The following is a 20,819-nucleotide window of genomic DNA, read 5'->3' on the forward strand; positions in this document are numbered from 1 at the left end:
AGGAAAAAGAGAGCTGATGAAAATGTGCGAGCTTTTTTCCTTCTTGCTCTTTTTTTCTATTGGCTCAATCTTCTGAATCACGCAGAAAAAAAAAGAGGCACGCGTCACAATTAATTCGTTTGTTTATATAGGCACGGTTGGTGAATGGATGTTGAGATGGTGCCTTGCCGGACCGGCAAACTGACGACTTGGCACTTGCAGCTGTTTGCTTTTTCAACGCCTACAAGTGTGGTGGTTTTCTTCCGGTTAGATCGTCAGCTGGAAAAATCGAAATGGGCAGTCTCCTGTACGAGTTGTGGTGAGAGAGATGTGAGGTTTGGAGTGATAAGAGCAAGCTTTCTCTGCTGATGTATTGGAGGAGGCAGTGAGGAAACAATGACTGCCCTATGTAAATGATCATATACGTTCAATAATAGAAACTAGAAGACAATCCCTCAGATCCATGAATAGCATTATAGCACAGCCATTGTAAATATTGCGACTGCTGCTATCCATCATTATGCCAGTCGACATTGTATGGAACTGTGCCTCCAGAATGTGGTAGTTGGTGGTGACACCCAGGGCTCTTTGCACAACAATCACTGCCAGAACTCGCGAGTACAGTCATGGAACTCTGGCTCTGAGTAGATACCCGAGCTGTGAAACAGTTGCGGTTGGTGATCCGTCTAGGCTTGCTTGCGGTGCGGGATCAGATGCGTATACAGCTTCGATTTGAAAGTTGCATGTCAAGACGGACTACCGCATTCTGCTAACGAATATGACCCATAGACTACAAGTTCGATGCCTCAAGTTGCTCGACGCTGTGCGTATACTTTATATTATCATCCATCTCAAAGACAAAGTTGACGTTGGCAATTGGAAAACGTAGAGGTGTAGTAAGATGCCAACTCCATTTGGGCATCGCCAGCATCGCTCACCAGCGTGCATGTTTGCTCAAGCTGTCGGGTACTATGTGCGTTGACCAGGTATATGAACACATTCCATGCTAAATGACGGACGTAGAACAAGATCTAAATTGGTACAACGTGGACTCATGTCGCACAGGACTCGTGATGCCACATCAGGTAATATTGACAACAAGTTATTCACGGTGGGAGCGGCGGTGAAAAAATAGGGGGGCTCTCAGCATCATGACACTTTCACATTGATTCTCGATATTCCCGACCAATTTCGGTGCTACAAGAAAACAGAAAAATAATGTCGACAGCAGTCAAAGACTAGAGTAGAGCCGATATCATTTGGTGACAACAAAGATAGCCCGAATGCATTGCCCGAATGCATTGCCCGAATAATGGCCTAGCGACGACGAAGAAATTATGGTGCAACGAGCGTTTGGGCGTGCATTGACAGGCTAATATAGTGTCTGCTACCAGAGTAAACAATCAATGCCTGGTGTCTGTCGTTCGCCTTCGGGCTTACCGTCTCGCAGTGGCAATTCTTAGCAGCAGCAGTGCCTGGCTAGCAATAAGCGCGGGGCCACTCCGGAACATCTCCCATCGCGTCGCGTAACTCAGCGCTGGAGCTCCCCTCTAAACTTCTGGTTCATGTGCCCTCCCGCAAACCGTTATCCTTGTGCATCATTCTCTTACGCCCAACGCCGGAGCGAGGAAAAAAACAAGCAATACCCAAGAGAGAGAAAAATTGCCGAGACCCGTCGTCGCGTCCTCGAGCTAGGCAGCTGCTCCTCTCTCTGTCAACAAACGACGTCTGACTGTGCGATGCTGTGACCCGCGCGCCGCAGCAGACGAACGACTTCGCGACCAGCCAATTAAGCGGACCTCGGGACAGCTTGTTCGCCGCCTTTCGACAACAGCACGTCGCCATCTTTGTACCCGCGCAAACATGCGCTCTCGCCAATCCGCAAGGAGACGGTCGGCGCCGGCGCCAGTGGAGGAGGAGTCTCCCGCGCCGGAGCTCCACGACTCGAACCCGGAATCTGGTGAAGGTGAAGCCGAGTCAGAAGCAGAGCCCGAGGCGGAACCGCGAGCTGCTGAAGGCGATTATGAGGGAGAGGGAGAGCATCAGAGTCTCAAATTCAACGAGGAGCTGTCGTGGCGGCCTGCAAAGCCAATCCCCAGCGGCACTCTTCTGACTCGCCTGGAGAAGTTGTCAAAAGAGCTGGCCGACTTTGAACAAGGCGAGGTCGATCTGAGCTCGCTCAAGGATGTCTCCGCCCAGCTGGCGCATCGCAACCTGCTGCAGCACAAGGACAGAGGCGTCAAGGCATACACCGCCTGTTGTTTGGTTGATATTCTGCGCCTGTTCGTCCCAGATGCCCCGTTTACGGATGATCAGCTCAAGGTAGGCTCGCCAAGCCTCGGAACCGTCTTTGGCCTTTCTTGCTAATCTCATACTGCGTAGATGATGTTCGGCCTATTCGTAAAGGATATTCTACCGAGCCTCCAAGACCCTACGAACCCATATAATAGCCAGCATAAATACGTTCTCATGTCACTAACTGATGTCAAGAGTATTCTGCTCATCTCGGAAATTCATGGAGCCGACGACCTCTTGTTGCGCCTGTTCAATTCGACTTTTGATGGAGTGTCTGCAAACGCCAAGGCACCAGCCGAAGAGCAAGTTGCAAAGGATGTTGAAATTCACCTAACAGAAATGCTGATCCAGCTGATTGACGAGTCCCCCGGCAGTGTCCCAGCCAGCGTTATTGATGCCATCATCAGCCAGTTCTTGCGAGCAGCACCCCCTGGCGGTGGCCGAAGCAAGGAGCAAAACGGTAAACAATCGACGCTCCTCCACAAGATGGAACCAGCGGCCTATGTCATGGCCAAAGCCATTTGTAATGGATGCGCAGACAAGATGGCACGTTACGTGAGCCAGTATTTCAGCGATGTGATTCTCAATGCCTCTGGATTTGCAACTGCAGGGAATGGCAACCGCCATGGAGACGACTCAGATGAGGAAGATAGCCACGCAGGGCCTTCCGAGGCTGATCTGAAGAGTCTTCGCCAGGCTCATCTCCTTATCCGAGAGTTGTGGCGAGCAGCACCTGCCGTCCTCCAAAACGTTATTCCTCAGCTAGATGCTGAGCTGTCAGCGGACAACGTTCACCTGCGTCTCATCGCTACAGAGACATTTGGTGACATGATATCCGGCATTGGAGCTGCAGGCCCGCCGCAGCCCCCCGTACTCGACCCGGCCGCATATCCTCCGATCAGACTGATGGATGACACTCCAACAATTGTAGCCGAGGCCAATGTTCTCACCAAACCATACTCTCCTCAATCATTCGCTCAGACGCATCACGCGACTTATCGCAACTTTGTAGGCCGGAAAAACGACAAGACGGGAACGATACGCACCGCCTGGGTAACCGCCGTTGGCTACATTCTTTCTACTTCTGCCGGAGGAATTGGACTTAGCAGCCAAGAGGAAAGTGAACTAGTAAGAGCCCTGGTCGACAAACTAAACGATAGCGAAGAAAAAGTGCGCTTGGCGGCTGTCAAGGCAATTGAGCTCTTCGAATTCCGAGACATTGTCCTAAAACTGGGCATCATTGGCGGCGTAGAGAAAGAGGGCTCAGTCTTTGCAAGTCTTGCAGACCGATGCCGAGACAGAAAGCCGGCTGTGCGCGTCGAGGCCATGATTCTACTTGGCAAACTCTGGGCAGTCGGTTCCGGGGAGATTGCAGACGGACAGGAAGCAGTTGCTGCCTGCCTCTCGGGTGTTCCATCGCGCATTATCAATGCCTTTTACGCCAACGATCCTGATCTCAATGTGCTTCTCGACCGCGTCATGTTCGAATACCTGATACCCTTGAAGTATCCCCTCATAAAGGGCAAGGGGGCTAAAACCGCAGCTGCATCCTCACAAGGGAAAGCCGCGGCTGGCCAGGCCGACCAGGATAAGATACGAGCCGAGAGAATCTTGCTGATGCTCAAGTCTCTCGATACTCCAGCTCAAAAGGCATTCTTTGCCATGCAGGCGCGCCAACCGCAGTTTGCCAAGGGCGTTGAGATCTTCATCCAGCAGTGCGAGGCATACAACGGCGGCATCATTGAAGCTAACGAAGATAAAGTCAAAGCTGGCCTCGCCAAAACCATGCAATGGTTTGGCGCCTACTTTCCCGATCCGCTAAAGGTTCGTAGCGATCTTCAAAAGTTTGTAAAGCTCAACGAACGGCGTAGCTACCAGCTCGTCAAGTACGCGATTGAGTCCGAAAGCGATTTTAAGACCGTGAGACGCGCAATCGCTGAGCTGATTACGAAAATTTCGGCAAGCTCTGGTGCTAGTTCTCTGGACACGTTGATTCCTTTGTTATATCGGTCAAGCTGTCTCATGTTCAACCGAAGCCATTTGGCCACAATCATGGACTATTCAAAGAGCGATAAGAACGGCTTCGCTGCCGTGGCGCATCAGGTGCTTAACGACATTTCTCAGCGAAACCCCGACATCTTCAAAGCTCATGCCGAAGAGCTGCGGAAAGAACTTATCCAGAAAGCTCCAACCGAAACTACCTACAAGTCTCAGGATGCCTCTGTTAGCGACATTCTCAAGGCCTACTCATCATATGCCAAGAGGTATCCCGAGGACGTCAAATATGACAAGACCTTTACCCAGACACTCATGAACTACGCTCTCTACGGCGTTCCTATCAAGACACCCAAATACGCTATCAACGTTCTCTTGGCGAAGAATGATGATAAGAGCAAAGTGACTGCCACAACTCTTTTGCGCAAGGTGATGGCGAACTTGAAATATGGCGCGCCTCATTTTCTCAATAAGCTGGCTACTATTAGCCAGCTAGAACGTTTGGCCCCGACTGTTACCGTAGACTCGGACGATGCAATCAACGATATAACCATCAAGAAGGTTTTGCACGAAGTCCGAACCGAGGCCGGGGACAAAGATCCGTCTTGGGTCGATGATGCCGACATGGACGAGGAGCTCCAAGCAAAGAGTCTTTCCATAAGAATTCTAGTAAATCGAGCTCTTGCTACGTCGACAGATGCTGATGCAGAGACGCGAATCAAGCCCATCTTCAAGCTCCTTAAAACCTATGTTGCTGCGGAGGGCGAGCTGTCCAAAGTAAAGGATACCCCCAAACACCACAAAAAGCGGCTTAGGCTTCTGGCAGGTCTCATGATTTTGAAGCTCTGCACTGTAAAAAAATACGATGATCAATTTGACCATGCAGGCTTCAATAAGCTTGCGGAGCTCGTTCAAGATTCCGAGCTTCAGGTACGCCGTCGTTTTATGGACAAGCTACAAAACTATCTTACTCGAGGGAAACTGCGCGCGCGTTTCCATACCATCCTCTTCCTAACCGCATTCGAACCTTTTCCAGAATTAAAAAATCGTGTTGAAACCTGGCTCCGCTCGCGAGCTCGATACTACGCCCAGAATGAACAGCAGATCATGGAAGCCCTTATGGGAAGATTTATCCCATTATTAGCTCACCATCCAGACTACAGCCCAGATGAGGCCGATTTGGTTGATTTTGCAAGCTATTTCCTTTTCTATTTGGGTGCTGTTGCTACCGAGGGAAACATTTCTTTAATTTACAAGTATGCCGAAAGGGTGAAGCAAACGCGTGACGGCGTTGACCCGGAGAAGAGCGAAAATCTTTACGTGTTGAGCGATCTGGCCCAGACATTGGTTCGTAAATACCAGGAGAGGAAGAATTGGAGCTTCCAGGCTTGGCCAGGCAAAGTTGGTCTGCCTACGGGGTTGTATACAGCTCTTCCGTCCAGCGAAGTTGCTCAACATATTGCGCAGAAGCAGTTTATTCCGGAGGAACTGGACGAAAAGTTGGATGACTTGATTCGGGTGATGGACCGAAAGAAGGTATTGCCATGACGCGGAATCTTGATTTATTAAGGGCTAAATAATGCTAACACGATTCTCTAGAAACGCAAGTCAATACATGAATCAGCGGACCATCCAGCAAAGAAACCCAAGACGCAGATGAAGACTGTTATCAGAGGAAAGCCAGGCTCAAAGCCCAAGTCGGCTAAGACCCCTGGCAAGAAGCTCACAAGGCCCAAAGCGGTTCCTAAGATCAAGAAAGCAGATTCCAATGTCCCTGAGAGTGAACGACGGCGCAGTGGCCGCTCTCACAACATCTCGACTTACGCAGAGCGTGGTGACGAAGAGGACGAAGAAGAAATGCTGGAGGGCGTTGCGGAATGGGACTATGGCAAAGAGGACGATGATAGCGTAGGCGCATCTGAGCAGGAGGAAGAAGGCAGCGACAAGGACGATTCTGATGCTTCTGAACCAAAAAATGACGAAGCGGAAGATGCCGCTGAAGAAGAAGATGAGAACCAGGCATCTGAGCCGGAGCCGGAGCCGGAGCCGGAGCCGGAGCAGCCAAAGAGCAACGGAAGGAAACTCGCCGCTCCTAGAGGAAGCAGAGGAAAGGGAGCACCGGCCGTCAAGGCCAGCGCCTTGGCATCAGCTAGGGCAAGCACGCGCTCTACTCGCGGACGAGCGACTAGGGGGGCATCGGATATGGATGTGGATGATGATGATGACGAGTGAAAAATTACGTGTATGTTAGGAATTTGAATTTTGTTATTTTCCTGCTTGGAGACGAGAATGATTTCTTTTTTCTGGGATTTTGTTTCTTTTGAGATGGAGATTGTATTCTTTTTTTAAGAAGACAAAAATTGTTTATATTGGCCTCTGGTTTGATCGTTTCTTGTTTTGTGCTCGACGTTATAGTTTTCGCCCTTTTGTTTCCATTTGTTGTTATCCTCTCTATAGTCTGAGGGTCTGATTTAAGCACTGGGGGCGGAGGAGTTTTTCCTTTTACTGCTAGTGTTACTACCTCCTGTTACTCTCTACGATTTGTATTTCAAGCCGATTTACTGTCTTGTATGATGAATAATGAGGGAAAGGGCAAAAGAGAATGATGCTTGATGAGATGGGGAGGATAAGTACTTGACGTAAGCCCGTTTGCAAAGCTATATATCCCATTATTTTCTCCGTCTTGTACGCATAGACAATACATATTGTGAAAGCTCTTTCTTTTCTGGCAACATCCAAATTTTAATTACACAATGCACAACGAGTTTGCCAAACGGCACTATCGGCCTTTGAAAAGTCATACTGTCTGCTCCGCCGTCTTAATTCCTAATTTAACAAAAAGTCTTTCCAAAAAAAAAAAAAAAGAAGAATAGTAAGAAGCCGTTTCTCTACACTAAAACAAGACTTGTAATAAATAGCATACTGTTTTTTTACTTCTCCTTTCCTCCGCCCCTCATATATCTACCAACACCAAAAAAAAGTCGTCATAGGTTTGCTCCTGGGCACTCGTGTAGCGCGTTATTCAAGATCCACGCCCCATTCTAATACGCTCATCTAATTAATACTTGTCTTCAGCCTCCAACGGGCTCTCGCTCTCATCAAGTTTGGTTATGACGCCGATGAGGATCCCCCGGCATTGCCCTGGGCTGCTAGTCTGGCCCTGACCCTTTCACGATGCCCAGAGAATTTGAGATGGGCCTCAAACTTTTGCGCTGTCATGTCTGGGCCAGGGGTATAAAGCTTTGTTGTGCAGTCCAGACAGCGGATGCGCGGAAGCCAGGCGTATTTAACGCCTTCCGGCATTGGCTGTGTTTGAATGGGCAGCTCCGTGACCGGGTCAAGGTGTGAGTATTTCATTATGGCTTCGAACCTATCACCGTTAGGATAGTGACTTTCGAGCTCTCTTAATGACTGTACAAGCCATTCCGGTGGGGGAGGCTGTTGAGAAAGCGCGATGTGAGTTAATGGCTATTTTCTATCAAGAGAATTCGAGTTATTTGATGAGACTTACTGCTGGGGGAGGAGATTGGCCGGGAATGTGTGGCGGCGCGGGCAGGCGACCTATCTGGCCGGGAGGAACGGCCCCTGAAGCGCCTGTTGACTGGGGTGCAGGGGCTGAAGAAGATGAAGTAGGAGCTGGAACAGGTGTGTTTGCACTGGGCCTTGGCGGAGCTGTGAAGGTCGGTGTTCTCGTGTTGGATGTTGAGCCAGGGGTATCGGGCGGGACTGAGGGGGTCGCCAAGTCGCGATAATCGCCACTCGTGACTCTCCTCAGCTTCTCCCTGTTGATTCTCAGCGTCACCCATAAACTCATGCGCTCTTCTGTTTCGTCGCGGACACGACGCGACGTCCTAGTCTCATGATGGTGACTAGATATATCTGGAGTTTCTGACCGACCCAAGTTGGCCATTCTCTGCTGGGCGGCAGTTGCAGCGCCGCGCATATTCCTCGTACGCGCCGTACCAGCAGCCATATTTGAGGGCGCAGGAGACTCGGGTGCTGAATCCTCGCTTTCGTCGGACTCTGATATCTCACCATCACGGGCGGGTCGCTTCCTAGGAGGGCCCGCCACCTTCTTGTACAGCCTGCTCTCTTCAATGTTTAAAGCTGCACCAGGGAGCACAGATGAGACGACGAGCGTCCGGATGGTGCGTTGCCTATCTTTGAGGTCAGGAAGCTGCGGTCCACCTCTTCGGTTAATCGATCGCTTCTGACGACGCTGATCACGAGAAAAGACGGTTTCGTTCCTCTCCAAATCGGCTTCGCTCATTTCGTACAGGTACGGGGCGTATTCCTTGGCTTGTTGTTGCGGGCGGAAAACAGTTGGTAAGGGCGTCTGGAGGAAGGCAGCCACCAGATCCGAATCTTCGACCGGCCTGCCATCGAATGGGTGGCCAATGCTGTAGAGACTCTTTGTGAAGAGCTGCGACTGCTCGCGGATACAGTGGGCAATCGCCGTCGTAAATTCTCCAGAGAGGGAAAGATCTCGAGTCATGCTGGCAGCAAATTCTTCCGGCGAGTTATGCGGATTGTTGATTTCCCATTCGAACTGATCGACCAGGGTGTGCTGTCCGATGGTGATGTTTAGCTTAACCAGGATGCGCATCTCATCGTTCTTGTATGCGGAATACGGAAGCTCTGGGTCTAGCGAGTCTTCTTCGTAATAAGCAAACGGGTAGAAGTCATTGAGCTGCTCTCGCATCTGCTGCACGACTTGCTCATAGACAGGCTGTGAGGCAGGAGGTTTCAGGCCCATGTCTTCGACTAGCTGCGCAGCGAACAGTTCGACAGCCAAGAGACGCTCGTGTAGATTCCATGTGAAGGTATCGCGCAGCTTGACTCGATCCCACTCCACATCCAGCCGCAGCGGCACCAAATCTTCATGCTGCTCTGCCTGCTTGAGCATATCCTTGCGGCTATATTTCAGGGGCGGGGTTGTTCGGTGGCCGGGGCGAGGCTTCTGTGACGGATACACGACTCGGGAGGGGCCGTGGCTCTCTGTATATCCATTGGCATACCCGTTGTAGCCTTCGCCGTATAATCTGCTGGGAGGGAACCATTGCTGGTATCCGTTGCGCACGTTTCGGTACTCGGTGATCATCTCACGCATTTCATGGGACGACTTCATGGTCTGGTTGAGTTGCTGGCTAAGGGCCGACGCGGCGATGGAGTCGCGCATCGTGTAGCGCTCAACCATCAACCGGTCGAAGGACTCCTTGGTGCGCACGGGGATCTCAGCTGCCCCCGGCTTGGACACGGCATCTTTTGTATCGTCAGACGCAGCGACCGACGTCGCGGTCGACGCCGAGCCTATCGCGGGCGCCGGCATTGATGGCTGAACCGCGGCCATGGTGGAGTGGTCCTGATGTCGTCGCGAGCGCTGGCGCTGCCGAGTCGCCGCAGCGGTGCGGCAGATGGATCGACGCTCGTGCGTTGGGCCGGAGATTGGTGTCTACCCGAATGCGTCGTGGCAGCAGTGGCGGCGGTGGTTGTGTGAGAATTGCGCTATAAGTCGACGAGACCTGGAGTTTGGGTGGTTTGAGGACAAGATTCTAATCGCTGCAGCGCGAATGAGTGCAGTTCCTGATAATTAATGCTAGTGGGAAGAACTACCTATCTGGTACTAGATGTCTGGGCGCTAGTAGAGACTAAAGCGCTGCTCTCGAGATATACGCAAATTCCTTACTAACTCAGTTGACCAATCCCATGCGGCCGGATCGATTATTAAGAGCAAAAGGGCATCTGCTGCTGCTCCAAGATTATCAGAGCGAGCCAAAAAGACGAAGCGCATTTCCCGAAGATCAACCGATGGCATCAACGCTCCATGCTTTCACATGATAATGTTACAAGTAGGGATACGATGTGTAGTATTTCCAGAAGGAATTCAAGTGTTAAAATAACATTCATTTCTGACTTATCAAGGGAGAAACTAATAGCAGTACACACGCTGTGGATGAAACACGAAGATTCAGCAGCTGTATAGGCTCTATATCATTCATCCATTTGTAGCTGATGGTGGGCATACCCTGCAATCACCTCGACAGGCGGCCAATGGAGACGCAATGATCAATTATACGCAAAATTCAAAGCCTGCGGAGTAGATGCCGAATGCTGTCCATAGTACGGATACGTACATATCAATTTATTTATCATAGGTTTTAAAAGTACCACGACAAAGATCAGTGCCTTTTATCATTTTGGGTGGTCATTGTCTTCAGGGCGCTATGAGGACCTGGTGACGTGCGTCTTATGCCCTAACATGGGCTGTCAAGTGATGCAACGCACTTTCACACCTCAGCTCCGCCCATTCGACATTGCTGTATACAAGCAAAGATTTCAAGCTACAAGTGCCTAACCATAGGAATCCCGGCTTTGACGTAGAAGAGGCGAAGTACAGGATTAGATGAGAAGCTGCTGTCTGCTTGCGGTCATGTTTGGTTGGTTGCTGGCGCATAAAATATGTACGTCAGAACCACCCCAAAGCCAAAACAAACTTGGACCGATTGAACCCACTCCCGGCACACGGCTCGCCCAATCGTCGAGCTCGGCAGCAGCAAAGTACAAAATAGCGCCCTGGCAGCCCGGACAATCGCCCTGGCCCTTCGTATTGGCGCCTTGAATAACAGCTGGAGCTGAATTCAGAGCACAGCTAGTAGTCCGTATGACTGCACTGGCATGCAAAGCCCCGTAGTGGCCCCGTCAACAGCCGGATAAACCCCTCCAAAAGCCCCAGTCGGCAGGTCCCAATTTTGCGCACACCACAGCTTTCGCTTGCTCTCTTTCTCTGCTATTTTTTGCGACGGAGCGAGTCTCAAGCTTGTTCTGACATCTGCACCAGCCAAAAACACACCAAGAATCGCTTTCGAGCTCCATCAATTGCCCACCATGTCGGAGACAAAGGAAGTCGGTATGTACTCTGCTACTCATTGTGCGCACTGTATTTATGTGCTGTGCCTTGCAATTAAGCTCCCCGCCCTCTACTTGGGTACCCCGCCAAGCCGAGCAGCAAGCTCTCACTCGCCTCATATGCTATCATCATAGCTGTCGCACACGACTACAGCCTCCAAGCCCTATCGCGGCCTGCACGGGGAACCGAGACTGACGATGTGGCATAGACTACTCCCTCAACAACCCGGATACTCTCACCAAGTACAAGACCGCGGCTCAGATCTCCGAAAAGGTCCTGGCCGCTGTGTCTGAGCTCTGCGTGCCCGGCGCAAAAATTGTCGATATCTGCCAGCAGGGTGACAAGCTGCTCGAAGAGGAGCTTGCCAAGGTCTACCGTGGAAAGAAGATCGTCAAGGGTGAGTATCATGCGTATTCTCAGCTTAGCCTCTGTTCTGCGGCACGATGGCTGATGACGTATAAAAGGTTTCTCTCACCCGACCACTGTTTCCCCTTCGTCTTACGTGACCCCCTACACTCCCCTCACCACTGATGAGAGCGAGGCCTCAATCGAGATCAAGGAGGGAGAGGCCATCAAGATCCAGCTTGGAGCTCAGATTGACGGATTTGGTTCCATTGTCTGCAACACTGTCCTCGCCACCTCCAAGGACAAGGCCGCCGAGCCTGTTACCGGACGCGACGCTGACCTGATCCTCGCCACCCACTATGCTAATGAGCTCCTCCTCCGCTTGATGATCCCTCCTGGTCTTCTCGCCCAGGGTACCGACGAAGAGAAGGCCAAGGCCGCCTCCCAGAAGGCCCCCACCCAGTCCAAGATCACCAGCCTGTTGGAGAAGGTGTGCGAAGCCTACGACACCAAGCTGGTCGAGAGCACTACTTCTTGGCTGTTTGCTCGCAACGAGATTGAAGGAGCAAAGAAGATTGTTGTTGCCCCCGCCGAAGGAACCAAGGGCGAGGGTGTCCCCGAAGTGGGCGAGGTCTGGGGCGTCGAGACCGGTGTGAGCTTGGGCTCTGGAAAAGTCAAGACCTTGGACCACCGTGCAACTCTCCACCGCCGAACCACCCAGACTTACCAGCTGAAGCGTCCCACCTCCCGAAAGATTCTTTCCGAAGTTGTCAAGAAGTTTGGCACCTTCCCCTTCAGCTTGAGACAGCTGGAAGACGAGCGTGATGCCAAGTCTGGCGTTGTCGAGTGTGTGCGAAACAACGTTTTCCGCCAGTACGAGATGGTTGGTGACAAGGACAACTCCCCCGTCGCCAGACTCCTTACAACCTTTGGTAAGTTTTGTTGTCGCTGTGGAAAAACACATGTATCTCCAGATGCAGATGAGCTAACCTGTGAGCACGCCAGCCATCACCAAGAACGGCATCACCAAGCTGGGTGGCCCCCCTGAGCTCGATCTGAGCAAGTACCAGACTGACAAGAAGATCACCGATGAGGAGATTCTGAAAATCCTCGAGCAACCCTTGGCCAGGAATACCGGAAAGAAGAAGCCCAAGAACAAGAAGAAGAAGGCTGATGGAACTGCCGAGGAGGCTGACGCCGAGTAAAGTGTCGGAAACAAAGATTCATGTAAAGAGCCGCCCGGAAGTGGGTTACAGCCTAGTTGATATTTAGGCAGTAAATCCACTCGACAAGAAAAACAAAGAAGAAGAAAAACAAATTTGCTGGCTTCGCGATTTGTGAAAGCCAAGGCGCCAATTTCTTGCAAGTGCAACCTGTCTAGTGATGAGATATGCTGTGATGGAGAGAGCTTACGAATCTAGTGAAGCGAGGCAGTATAACCCACAACTGACAAACTCATTTCGAGGCAAACTTTTGCTGCTACTGGTTTGCTACGTGTATTTCAACTTGGTCACAGATAAATGCGAGAGGACGACGATGGCGATTGTTAAGAGGCGAAGGCAGTGTAACAGGAAGTGACGTTATCTTCCCCAGAAGATAAGAAAGGAATGACGAGGGAGAAAAGAAAAGATATAGGAAGCATGCAAAGGGGCAACATGAGGATCAATCATGAAGGCAGCGCAGAGTATGGTTTCCCCATAGGCTCGCCTTGGTACGAAGCGATATGATTGGGCATGATTGCTGCTCATCATTGTTCGAGAGCCGAGCGGGGACAAAGGCCATGGCAGGACTCAACACCAGGGAAGCCAGGCAGGCTGTCATACAGAGGCAACAGGCAAGGCTGGCGGCAGTGGGTGCCTACCTAGTAAGCAGGGGGAAAATATCGCAATAAAGGCTCACACGTAGCAGATGCCCTCATGTAACTAATGCAGGTATGCCCAGGCTCGGACCTGGACCCGTGACTCGAGATGGTGTATTTGAGTGGTCCAGGGAGCCTCAACAGGGGAAAAAGGAACAGAGGGCGAAATGGAGAGGACAAGCATGGGGCGGAAAAAATAGATGGCAAATGGATGTAGACGAGAGAGCCGTAGAAGATACGAGAATAGGTAGGATAGAATGACGAGATCAAAGAGGCGTTGCTGGGAGTATCAGCCGAGCGTGAGTCTACCTGGACAAACTGAAAGGAGGCAGTTACAAGCATCAAAAGCCATTCGATGTGCCGAGGCAGCCCAGACCGCCTCTGCCTCATTGCAAATCCATCCATTGCGTGCAAGCATCCCAACTGCGAAGCGATAAAATTTTTTTACTCGAGTTTGCCTGCTGGCCTTACGGCGGAACTCTGAATCCGTGGTGGAGGGAAAGTGTTGAACCTTGGACGTGCCACTGGGTCGCCCCCCTTGTCCAACAGCCTGGCCGCCTCCTCCGAAACTCATCCAGAACCTGCACCCACAGCCAGCCCTTGCCTCATCCCAAGCCACGCGCGTCCAGCCGGCGGAAAAGAGAGAAAAAGCGAGCATCGAGCCTGGATAGTTGATGCCGCTGTTGCTGCAGTGAGAAGTACAATTTTGATTCCCGCGTGCTTTTCGTCGCCCACAGTTTGCCAGATCCCGCGGCTGACCCGTTCCTTTTCCCCTAGACTTCTCGAGAGGAGCGTTGCCCGTCCCGCGGCCAGGGCTGGGGGCAACCAGCAACTCGACCCGCCAGGCCCAACATCATGATTTCCTCCAACACGAGGGCGTCGCGGTCGCGCTTCTCCAGCCCGTCGCGGTCGCTGGAGGCCAAGAGCTCTGCCGCCAATGAGGGATCCAAAACGTTCATGCAGCGATGGCTGGAGCCGTCCGTCCAGAGCAAGGCAAGCTTCGAGGAGGCGGGATTGATGAGATACGGCGTCCTCGAGACCATGGCGCCGCTGGGGACGCTGCCCAAGCCCAAGAAGACGGGCGGCGAGGCTGGGCCGGGACATCAGCCAGTTCGCAAAATCATCCTCAGGCCATCCGGATCGTCGCATGCCGCAAACCACCAGGACGACCAAGCGGCGCATAGGGCCAAACCGAGGGCGTCGTCTCCCCCCGCTCCCTCCACGCCGCCGCCTCCCGCGTCAGCGCCATCGCACAGGAGGGGACAGGCCGCCAAGGATGCTGAAGATGAGGAATACGACCCCAAGGGAGCTGCGCGTCGGCGGCCATCGCGGCGCGTGTCGCTACCTGCCAAGCAGGCACGGCAAAACGCCAGCGCCAGCGCCAGCGAGGCCAAGAATGTTACGACTGTTGTGATTTCTCCGCCAAAGCCCAAGCCAGTGGCGACTACTCCGAAGCGCGTGCACCGGCGGGAGCCTGACGACGCAGAGTTTGCGGACAAGGTCGTCGAGGCGGCCGTTGATGAAGCGCTCATGCACTACCGTTATCCTACGGCTTGGGCTCTACGATCACTCTACGATGAACGAAGTGGCGACTCTGAGTTTGTGGCCATGATTGAGGATGTGTTCAAGCAAAGGGCTGATGCCGAGACGATGGATGAATTCGCTCGGCTAATTGAGGTCAAGAAGCGCGAAGGGAAAAAGGACGATCAAGGCTGTTACTACTTCGTGCCCCCTTCTACGAACAGCAGATTCACTCCGCACAAGCCCAAGGCTGCTCCGTATGCCCGGCTCCTGCTTCATCACGCCGACGACGACAGCGGTGAGGTGCGAGCGGCCAAGAGAAGCAAGACTTCTCATGCCAACGACACTCCGCGCAGCAAGAAGATGGCCAACGGGAGCAAGGCGCACGGCGACAGCGTGCGAACGCCGTCGCGTAGGCGTAATCGACGGGACTCGGGCTCTAGCGAGTCATCCCTGTCCTCAGCCATGAGCCTCTCGTCGCCAGAAGCAAGCGTCCACAGCCTCAGCCCCAGCCTCCAGCTCACTGCTGCAAAGGCAGCCAAATCAAACAAATCTGCGCACGATCAGTCTGCCAGTGGTGGCCGAGGCAGCGGTGGTGGTGCCACGGTCGCTGACACTGTGATTGCTGCTGCGTCGACTACGGGGGACCGGTCCCAGTCGTCCCATGATGCGCCAAAATCTCGGCCAATCACCAGCGCCCGCCGCAAATCTCTCGCCTCCGACAAGCAGCCCGTGTCCAACTCTTCGGAGCCAACTTCTCCCACACATCCGAGCCGCACCCACGCATCCGCGACCGATGCCAGTATGCCTGGCAGGGTCTCCGGTTCAGAGTTGTTGCTCAGCAAATCCACAGGCAACAACAGCAAGTCGGCTTGTCTCAAGGACGGCGGCCTCGCTGCCAAGGCTCAAATGCCTGCAGATGACGACGACTTGTTTTGGACTCGGCGTCGCGATGCTCAAAAGGCCACCAACGCCTACACTGCACGGGAAAGTTCAATACGGAATGGCGATGATGAGGAGCGCGAGGTGACTCCTGCGAGGAAGACGAGAAGATCGCGGCAGTCTTTGGTGGCTCCCGTTAGCACGCGAGCCACGCGATCAGCCAGCAAGAGGCCAAGCAGCAACAATGTCGGTGACGACGTCGATATCGCCGTTTCATCACCTTTGGCTTTTTCATTTAATGAAGGCAGTTCAACTGTTGGATCGCGTGCTGTTACGCCAACTGCGCTGCGGCCGACAAAGAAGCCGAGAACGGGTCTTCGCATCAAGTTATCGTGAGTTCAATCCTTGTTTCTCACACGTCACTTTCTCTTTTGTTTTTTTTGTTCTTTTCAATCTTTGCTTCAAGATCCCTAATACCACACTCTTTGTCTCTTATTCTGTGAGAAAATACGAAAAGAAGGCCGGATGCATTGAGTAATGCTGTCTGTTGTGAAGCCATACATACGCGTCATTCATGTTATGAGAGCTTTTTCAGCCTGCATGAATGGTAAATCACTTCTCACTTTTCACTTCTTCAACTATCATGATTCATTATGAAGTATAACTCTTCATCGCTCTCCTCATCATTTTCTCATCTTTGAGATCCTCTCTTAAACTCACTACTACCAAACCGCCTTTACTAAAAAAATTTCATCACAGGCCAATGAAGAAGAAGGGCGGTACTGCTGCCGGCGTTCCTCGCTCAACCGGCGAGACACCGTCAGCAACAACCAGCAATGGTGCACCAAGGGATCAGGTATGTGATTTTTTTTTTTTTTCCAACCTTTGTGTTTTTTTGTGGACGGGAAGAGCCCTGTTAGGTGATGCAAATCTACGCTTTTGTGCTCAACCTTGGCCGTGAGAATCAAACAGCCTCGAGAGAGGCAAGGGTTTTCATCTACTTCCGTCTGCAGCACGCATCCTTTTTTTTTTCTCGCACTGTCATTCCTTCCCTTGTTTCGGATCAAAAGCCGCTGTATGGTTATCTTGACCTGGGTGCCACAACAAGGAGGGGGGCAAGGATCTCCAACCACGCAGATTTTAGTGGCTGCGGTTTTGGCCTGCGCACGCTGTCTAGATTTGGGGGATGATGCAACGTGTAATACGACAATGGGGGGAAACTGTGCTGACAAGTGTGGGCATCCTAGGGCTCCGACAACGATGAATACTGCTCTGCATGTGGTAACACCGGCGATGTCGTCTGCTGTGATGGCTGCCCGCGCTCGTTCCACTTTGAGTGCGTGGACATGGTGCAGTCTGACCATCTTCCAGACGAATGGTACTGCAATGAATGCAGCTTCCGGCGCTATCCCTCTCGCGTGCCCGTCTATAAAGGCGTCTTCGCGAGCGCTCTCATTGCCTTGGAGAAGAGTATTCCCCGGGCCTTTAGCCTCCCCAAAAAGACACAGACTCGTTTCGAGGGTGTCAAGGCTGGGGCTGATGGTGACTACGAAGAAGTGACGACTAACAGAACAAAGTAAGTCTTTTCGCTCTGGCTCGCTGCCTAGTCTCAACTTGACTTCGGTTCTGGGCTGGGTGGCGCGACTTGAAGCCGCAGCCTCTCTTCCCTTTACCCGTATGGACGACTGACATAACCTCTCCTCTTAGGAAGCGTGCTGGCTACGATGAGCTGCCAGACTTCTTTAAACAAAGGGAGGATGGCGAGGCGGTAATCTGCCACGCGTGCCAGAAGCCAGCCACTGAGATTCGAGCAATCATCCCTTGCAACACCTGCCCCTTTCATTGGCACATTGACTGTCTCGATCCACCATTGGCTATGCCGCCCGTCTTGAAGACTTGGCGATGCCCAGCACACGTTGATGATGTGTTGGGAGACGTGCCTCCTCTGGCGCCAGCGCATCGCTTCCGCAAACTCAAAGGCGGTCAAGCCATTTCGCCTGTCTTCAGCCGCGGCAACAACAACAACGGTCACATCGAACTTGATTGGGGTGATGAGCCCGAGGAACCTGAAAAATCAGGCTGGCGCGACCCCGATTCCTTTGGCAAGACGTACAGGCTACAGGCTAAGGGGGTCGTCCTTGATTTCATCGAGCAGTACGTACAGGCTCGCTTTTCAGACTACGTAACGTATTTTTGCCTTGCTAACACCGTCTTCCTTCAAGATTAAGACACCGCGGTGCCGGATATGGCCCTCGCCACTATGAGACGCGATGGATGCCATATGCAAGCCTACCTGCGAGCGACTCAGGCGGTGTGCTTGCTGGCTCTGCTTATGACCGCAAAGTAAATGAGATGCAAGCGTCTCTGAATCTCTTGGGCCTCAAGCAGAGTCGGTCCGAGAACATCGATCAGCTTACGGCTGCACTTCTAGTAAGGAGCTACCTCCACAGAGCCCTGCCGCACAGACCTGCACTTTTGTCTGCCTATCCTGAGTACATGTCACTAACTCTGTGCAGTTCACTGCTGATGATAATGTCCTGGCCCTCATGGCGAAGGCCAATGCGGACAACATAGCATCTGGTCATCTTCTTCAGGAAGATAAGATGGGTCTTCGTGCTATGCTGGCACAAATGAACGCCATGGGCGATCGGATTCGCCATTTATTAGGCGATGAAGCCCCGCCGCCCACCTCAGTCACCTACAAGACCAACGACAGAGGTTCACCTGTCACCGACACTTCCGACGTGGACACATTTCCAGAAAAGGCGGAGCCATTGGCCCCCGTTACCGAACCCACTCCACCCTCCACCGTGGACCACGGAGAGGTTACCATGGAGCTCGATTGATTTTCGAAAGAAACAATGGCGATGCTTCCTTTCCCTTTATCCATGCAGATTTTGCTTTCAGAGAGGGTAGCCGAATTGCGGCATCGATAGACTGTTACGACTGCTTGACTACGACACAACCCCACCGCCCTTTTTATCTCCTTTTGCCATAGAAGAATTGGAATCTCCAAATTGCAGACAGCCCCAATGGGTCGGTGTTCACGGCCCCAATTGGAGGGAGCTCTTTTCACACAGTGTTTTTATATCACAATTTTCTCTTAGTTTATTTCTCTCTGTTTCTGAGGAGAAGCAAGATGAATTCAGGAGTTGGGAGGCTATAATTGATTTTTTTTTTCTTATTTGCAAAATATATCATTTTTGCTTCGTCCGATCACCTTGAGCAAATCTGGTTTTGACACTGGTATGATTCTGGCACTTGTCTTTTTTTTCCTTCTTTTTTCTCTTTTCTTTTTTCTTCTCTACGCGCGACGTTGTCTACTCTTTTGGCATTTTATGCGAGAGCTGGAAGGAAAACAAATGGAATCCGAGACTGCAATTTTATATATCCATGGCGAGCTGGCAAGGTGAATCTTTTCATCCCTAATTATTTTCTTCCTCTTCTCGGTATTTATTTATACTGTGTGACTTGGAGAGAGAGAGAGAGAGAGCAAAAACAAAGCGGATAGCATGCAATTTGTGTGCGTCTCCAGTGAGGGTTATTCGATCTGGGGGATGGATGGGCTGAGACTGAAGATCAGAGGAGAGGTGGAGACTAAAAAATACGATGGGGCTTTTGTGAGAGGAGAGCGAGAGGAACAATGAAGAAATGAGAAATAGTTGCAGACTTCTAGTAGTAATGGTATTCGAAGCTGTATCGTATATATATATCGAAGCCGTGACTGCGTTTCTATCTAGTGACATGAGTTGTTTGACGAAGAAACTGTACGGCAATCTCCTAGTTTGCCAATATTGTGCAAGATTGGGGACACTGTTAGCGATCTTGTACACCTATCAATCGCGTCATATGAAAGTGAAACCAATTCCGTTGAAAATTTCCCAGTCAGCATCAGATCGTTATCACTTCAATGTCAATATATGGATTTATTCTATAGGTGAGGGAAAAAAAAACTTTTTTATTGTTTCATAATATACAACTACTCTTCATTTCAGCCGTCAAGCAAAATTTTTTCTCATCTTTTAGCCACCGCAACCGCTGATGAGATGCAGAAAGAAAAGAAAACAAAGAAGCTACTCATATCGCAATCTTCTTTTGACAAAAACATTCAATCCCCTTTCCAAATCACATACAGTGAGTGAATGGATGGTTTTGATTCAGAAATATCCTTCTTGCTATCTCAATCTATCGCCACTTTTTTGCTCTTCGCTCTCTTCATCCAACCTTGTTCGAACAAGACATTATAAACAAGTCCTATCAAGCTAGAAAAAAAAAGGAAATAAAGCATAAAAAGTCTGAAGGTGAACAACAACCGCCAGCTTTTTGTCTTAAAAGGGGGGGTAAAGAGAAAAGAGAAAGGTTATTCGTTGAATCTCGTCACAAGTTAAAAAGACATAACCGTCGCGTGATTGCTACACCGAAAGAAACGACATGAGAAAAAAAGAGGGGGGGGGGACGAAAGAGGAGATAGGGTGAAAAAAGGCAAAGAAACGAAAAACAAAATCACATTAGACATCAGGAGAAAATCGAATAATTTGACAGCGCTTTCCGCAAATTTTGATTCCGATTTTTTCTTTTCCAGCGTAAAAAAAGTCGATTCATAACCGTGACCGTCCAAACATGATTGTTAAAAGAAAGAACACAATAATGTATATGCCTCTGTCTGTCTCTTTATACGCGGCGGCTTGAATGTGGGATACCAGCCCAGCACACGCTGCTATTAGGTCTGAACAGAGGAATGATTCATAGTGGCTGTAATGAGAAATCCTCGACGTAGAAACATTAGCCCCTGCATCCTCGGGAAACAGGTATCCTTGGCCAGTATTTTTGCCTAGACCAGAGCCCGCTGGAGGCGAGCACTATTTGCCTTGGGGCCTCTATATCAAATTTCACATTTTTACCAAACTCCGCGCGCGGCAGATGAAAAAGGAATTCTTGCCTCAGCTGACCGGCCAGCTGCAATACAAAGGCATACGCACATTGGTTGAAGACTTATAGTCATACAACGCCGCCATGAGTTTGTCAGTCAAAGAAAGT

At 51.2% G+C, this 20,819-nt stretch overlaps 4 protein-coding genes across 4 annotated transcripts; 3 read left to right on the forward strand and 1 right to left on the reverse strand.

Annotated features, from left to right (window-relative positions):
• Nucleotides 1-1,842: 1,842 nt before the first annotated feature.
• Nucleotides 1,843-6,501, forward strand: TGAM01_v203082 (hypothetical protein; the record flags this gene model as incomplete). Its single annotated transcript, XM_018802435.1, has 3 exons — nt 1,843-2,301; nt 2,362-5,805; nt 5,869-6,501. The coding sequence occupies 3 exons, from the start codon at nt 1,843-1,845 to the stop codon at nt 6,499-6,501; spliced, it is 4,536 nt and encodes a 1,511-aa protein (XP_018664353.1).
• Nucleotides 6,502-7,377: 876 nt separating this feature from the next.
• Nucleotides 7,378-9,619, reverse strand: TGAM01_v203083 (hypothetical protein; the record flags this gene model as incomplete). The annotated part of the gene is made up of 2 exons (XM_024549129.1): nt 7,378-7,737; nt 7,781-9,619. 2 exons carry the CDS (start codon nt 9,617-9,619, stop codon nt 7,378-7,380), a joined length of 2,199 nt encoding a protein of 732 aa, XP_024406107.1.
• A 1,535-nt stretch (nt 9,620-11,154) lies between these two features.
• Nucleotides 11,155-11,707, forward strand: TGAM01_v203084 (methionyl aminopeptidase; the record flags this gene model as incomplete). Its single annotated transcript, XM_024549130.1, has 2 exons — nt 11,155-11,176; nt 11,385-11,707. The coding sequence occupies 2 exons, from the start codon at nt 11,155-11,157 to the stop codon at nt 11,705-11,707; spliced, it is 345 nt and encodes a 114-aa protein (XP_024406108.1).
• Nucleotides 11,708-14,234: 2,527 nt separating this feature from the next.
• Nucleotides 14,235-18,628, forward strand: TGAM01_v203085 (hypothetical protein; the record flags this gene model as incomplete). The annotated part of the gene is made up of 6 exons (XM_018802438.2): nt 14,235-16,174; nt 16,542-16,638; nt 17,030-17,358; nt 17,490-17,936; nt 18,005-18,212; nt 18,299-18,628. 6 exons carry the CDS (start codon nt 14,235-14,237, stop codon nt 18,626-18,628), a joined length of 3,351 nt encoding a protein of 1,116 aa, XP_018664356.1.
• Nucleotides 18,629-20,819: the final 2,191 nt, after the last annotated feature.

The sequence above is a fragment of the Trichoderma gamsii genome (genome assembly GCF_001481775.2).
Source record: "Trichoderma gamsii strain T6085 chromosome Unknown Scaffold_8.2, whole genome shotgun sequence".
Taxonomy (NCBI): domain Eukaryota; kingdom Fungi; phylum Ascomycota; class Sordariomycetes; order Hypocreales; family Hypocreaceae; genus Trichoderma; species Trichoderma gamsii.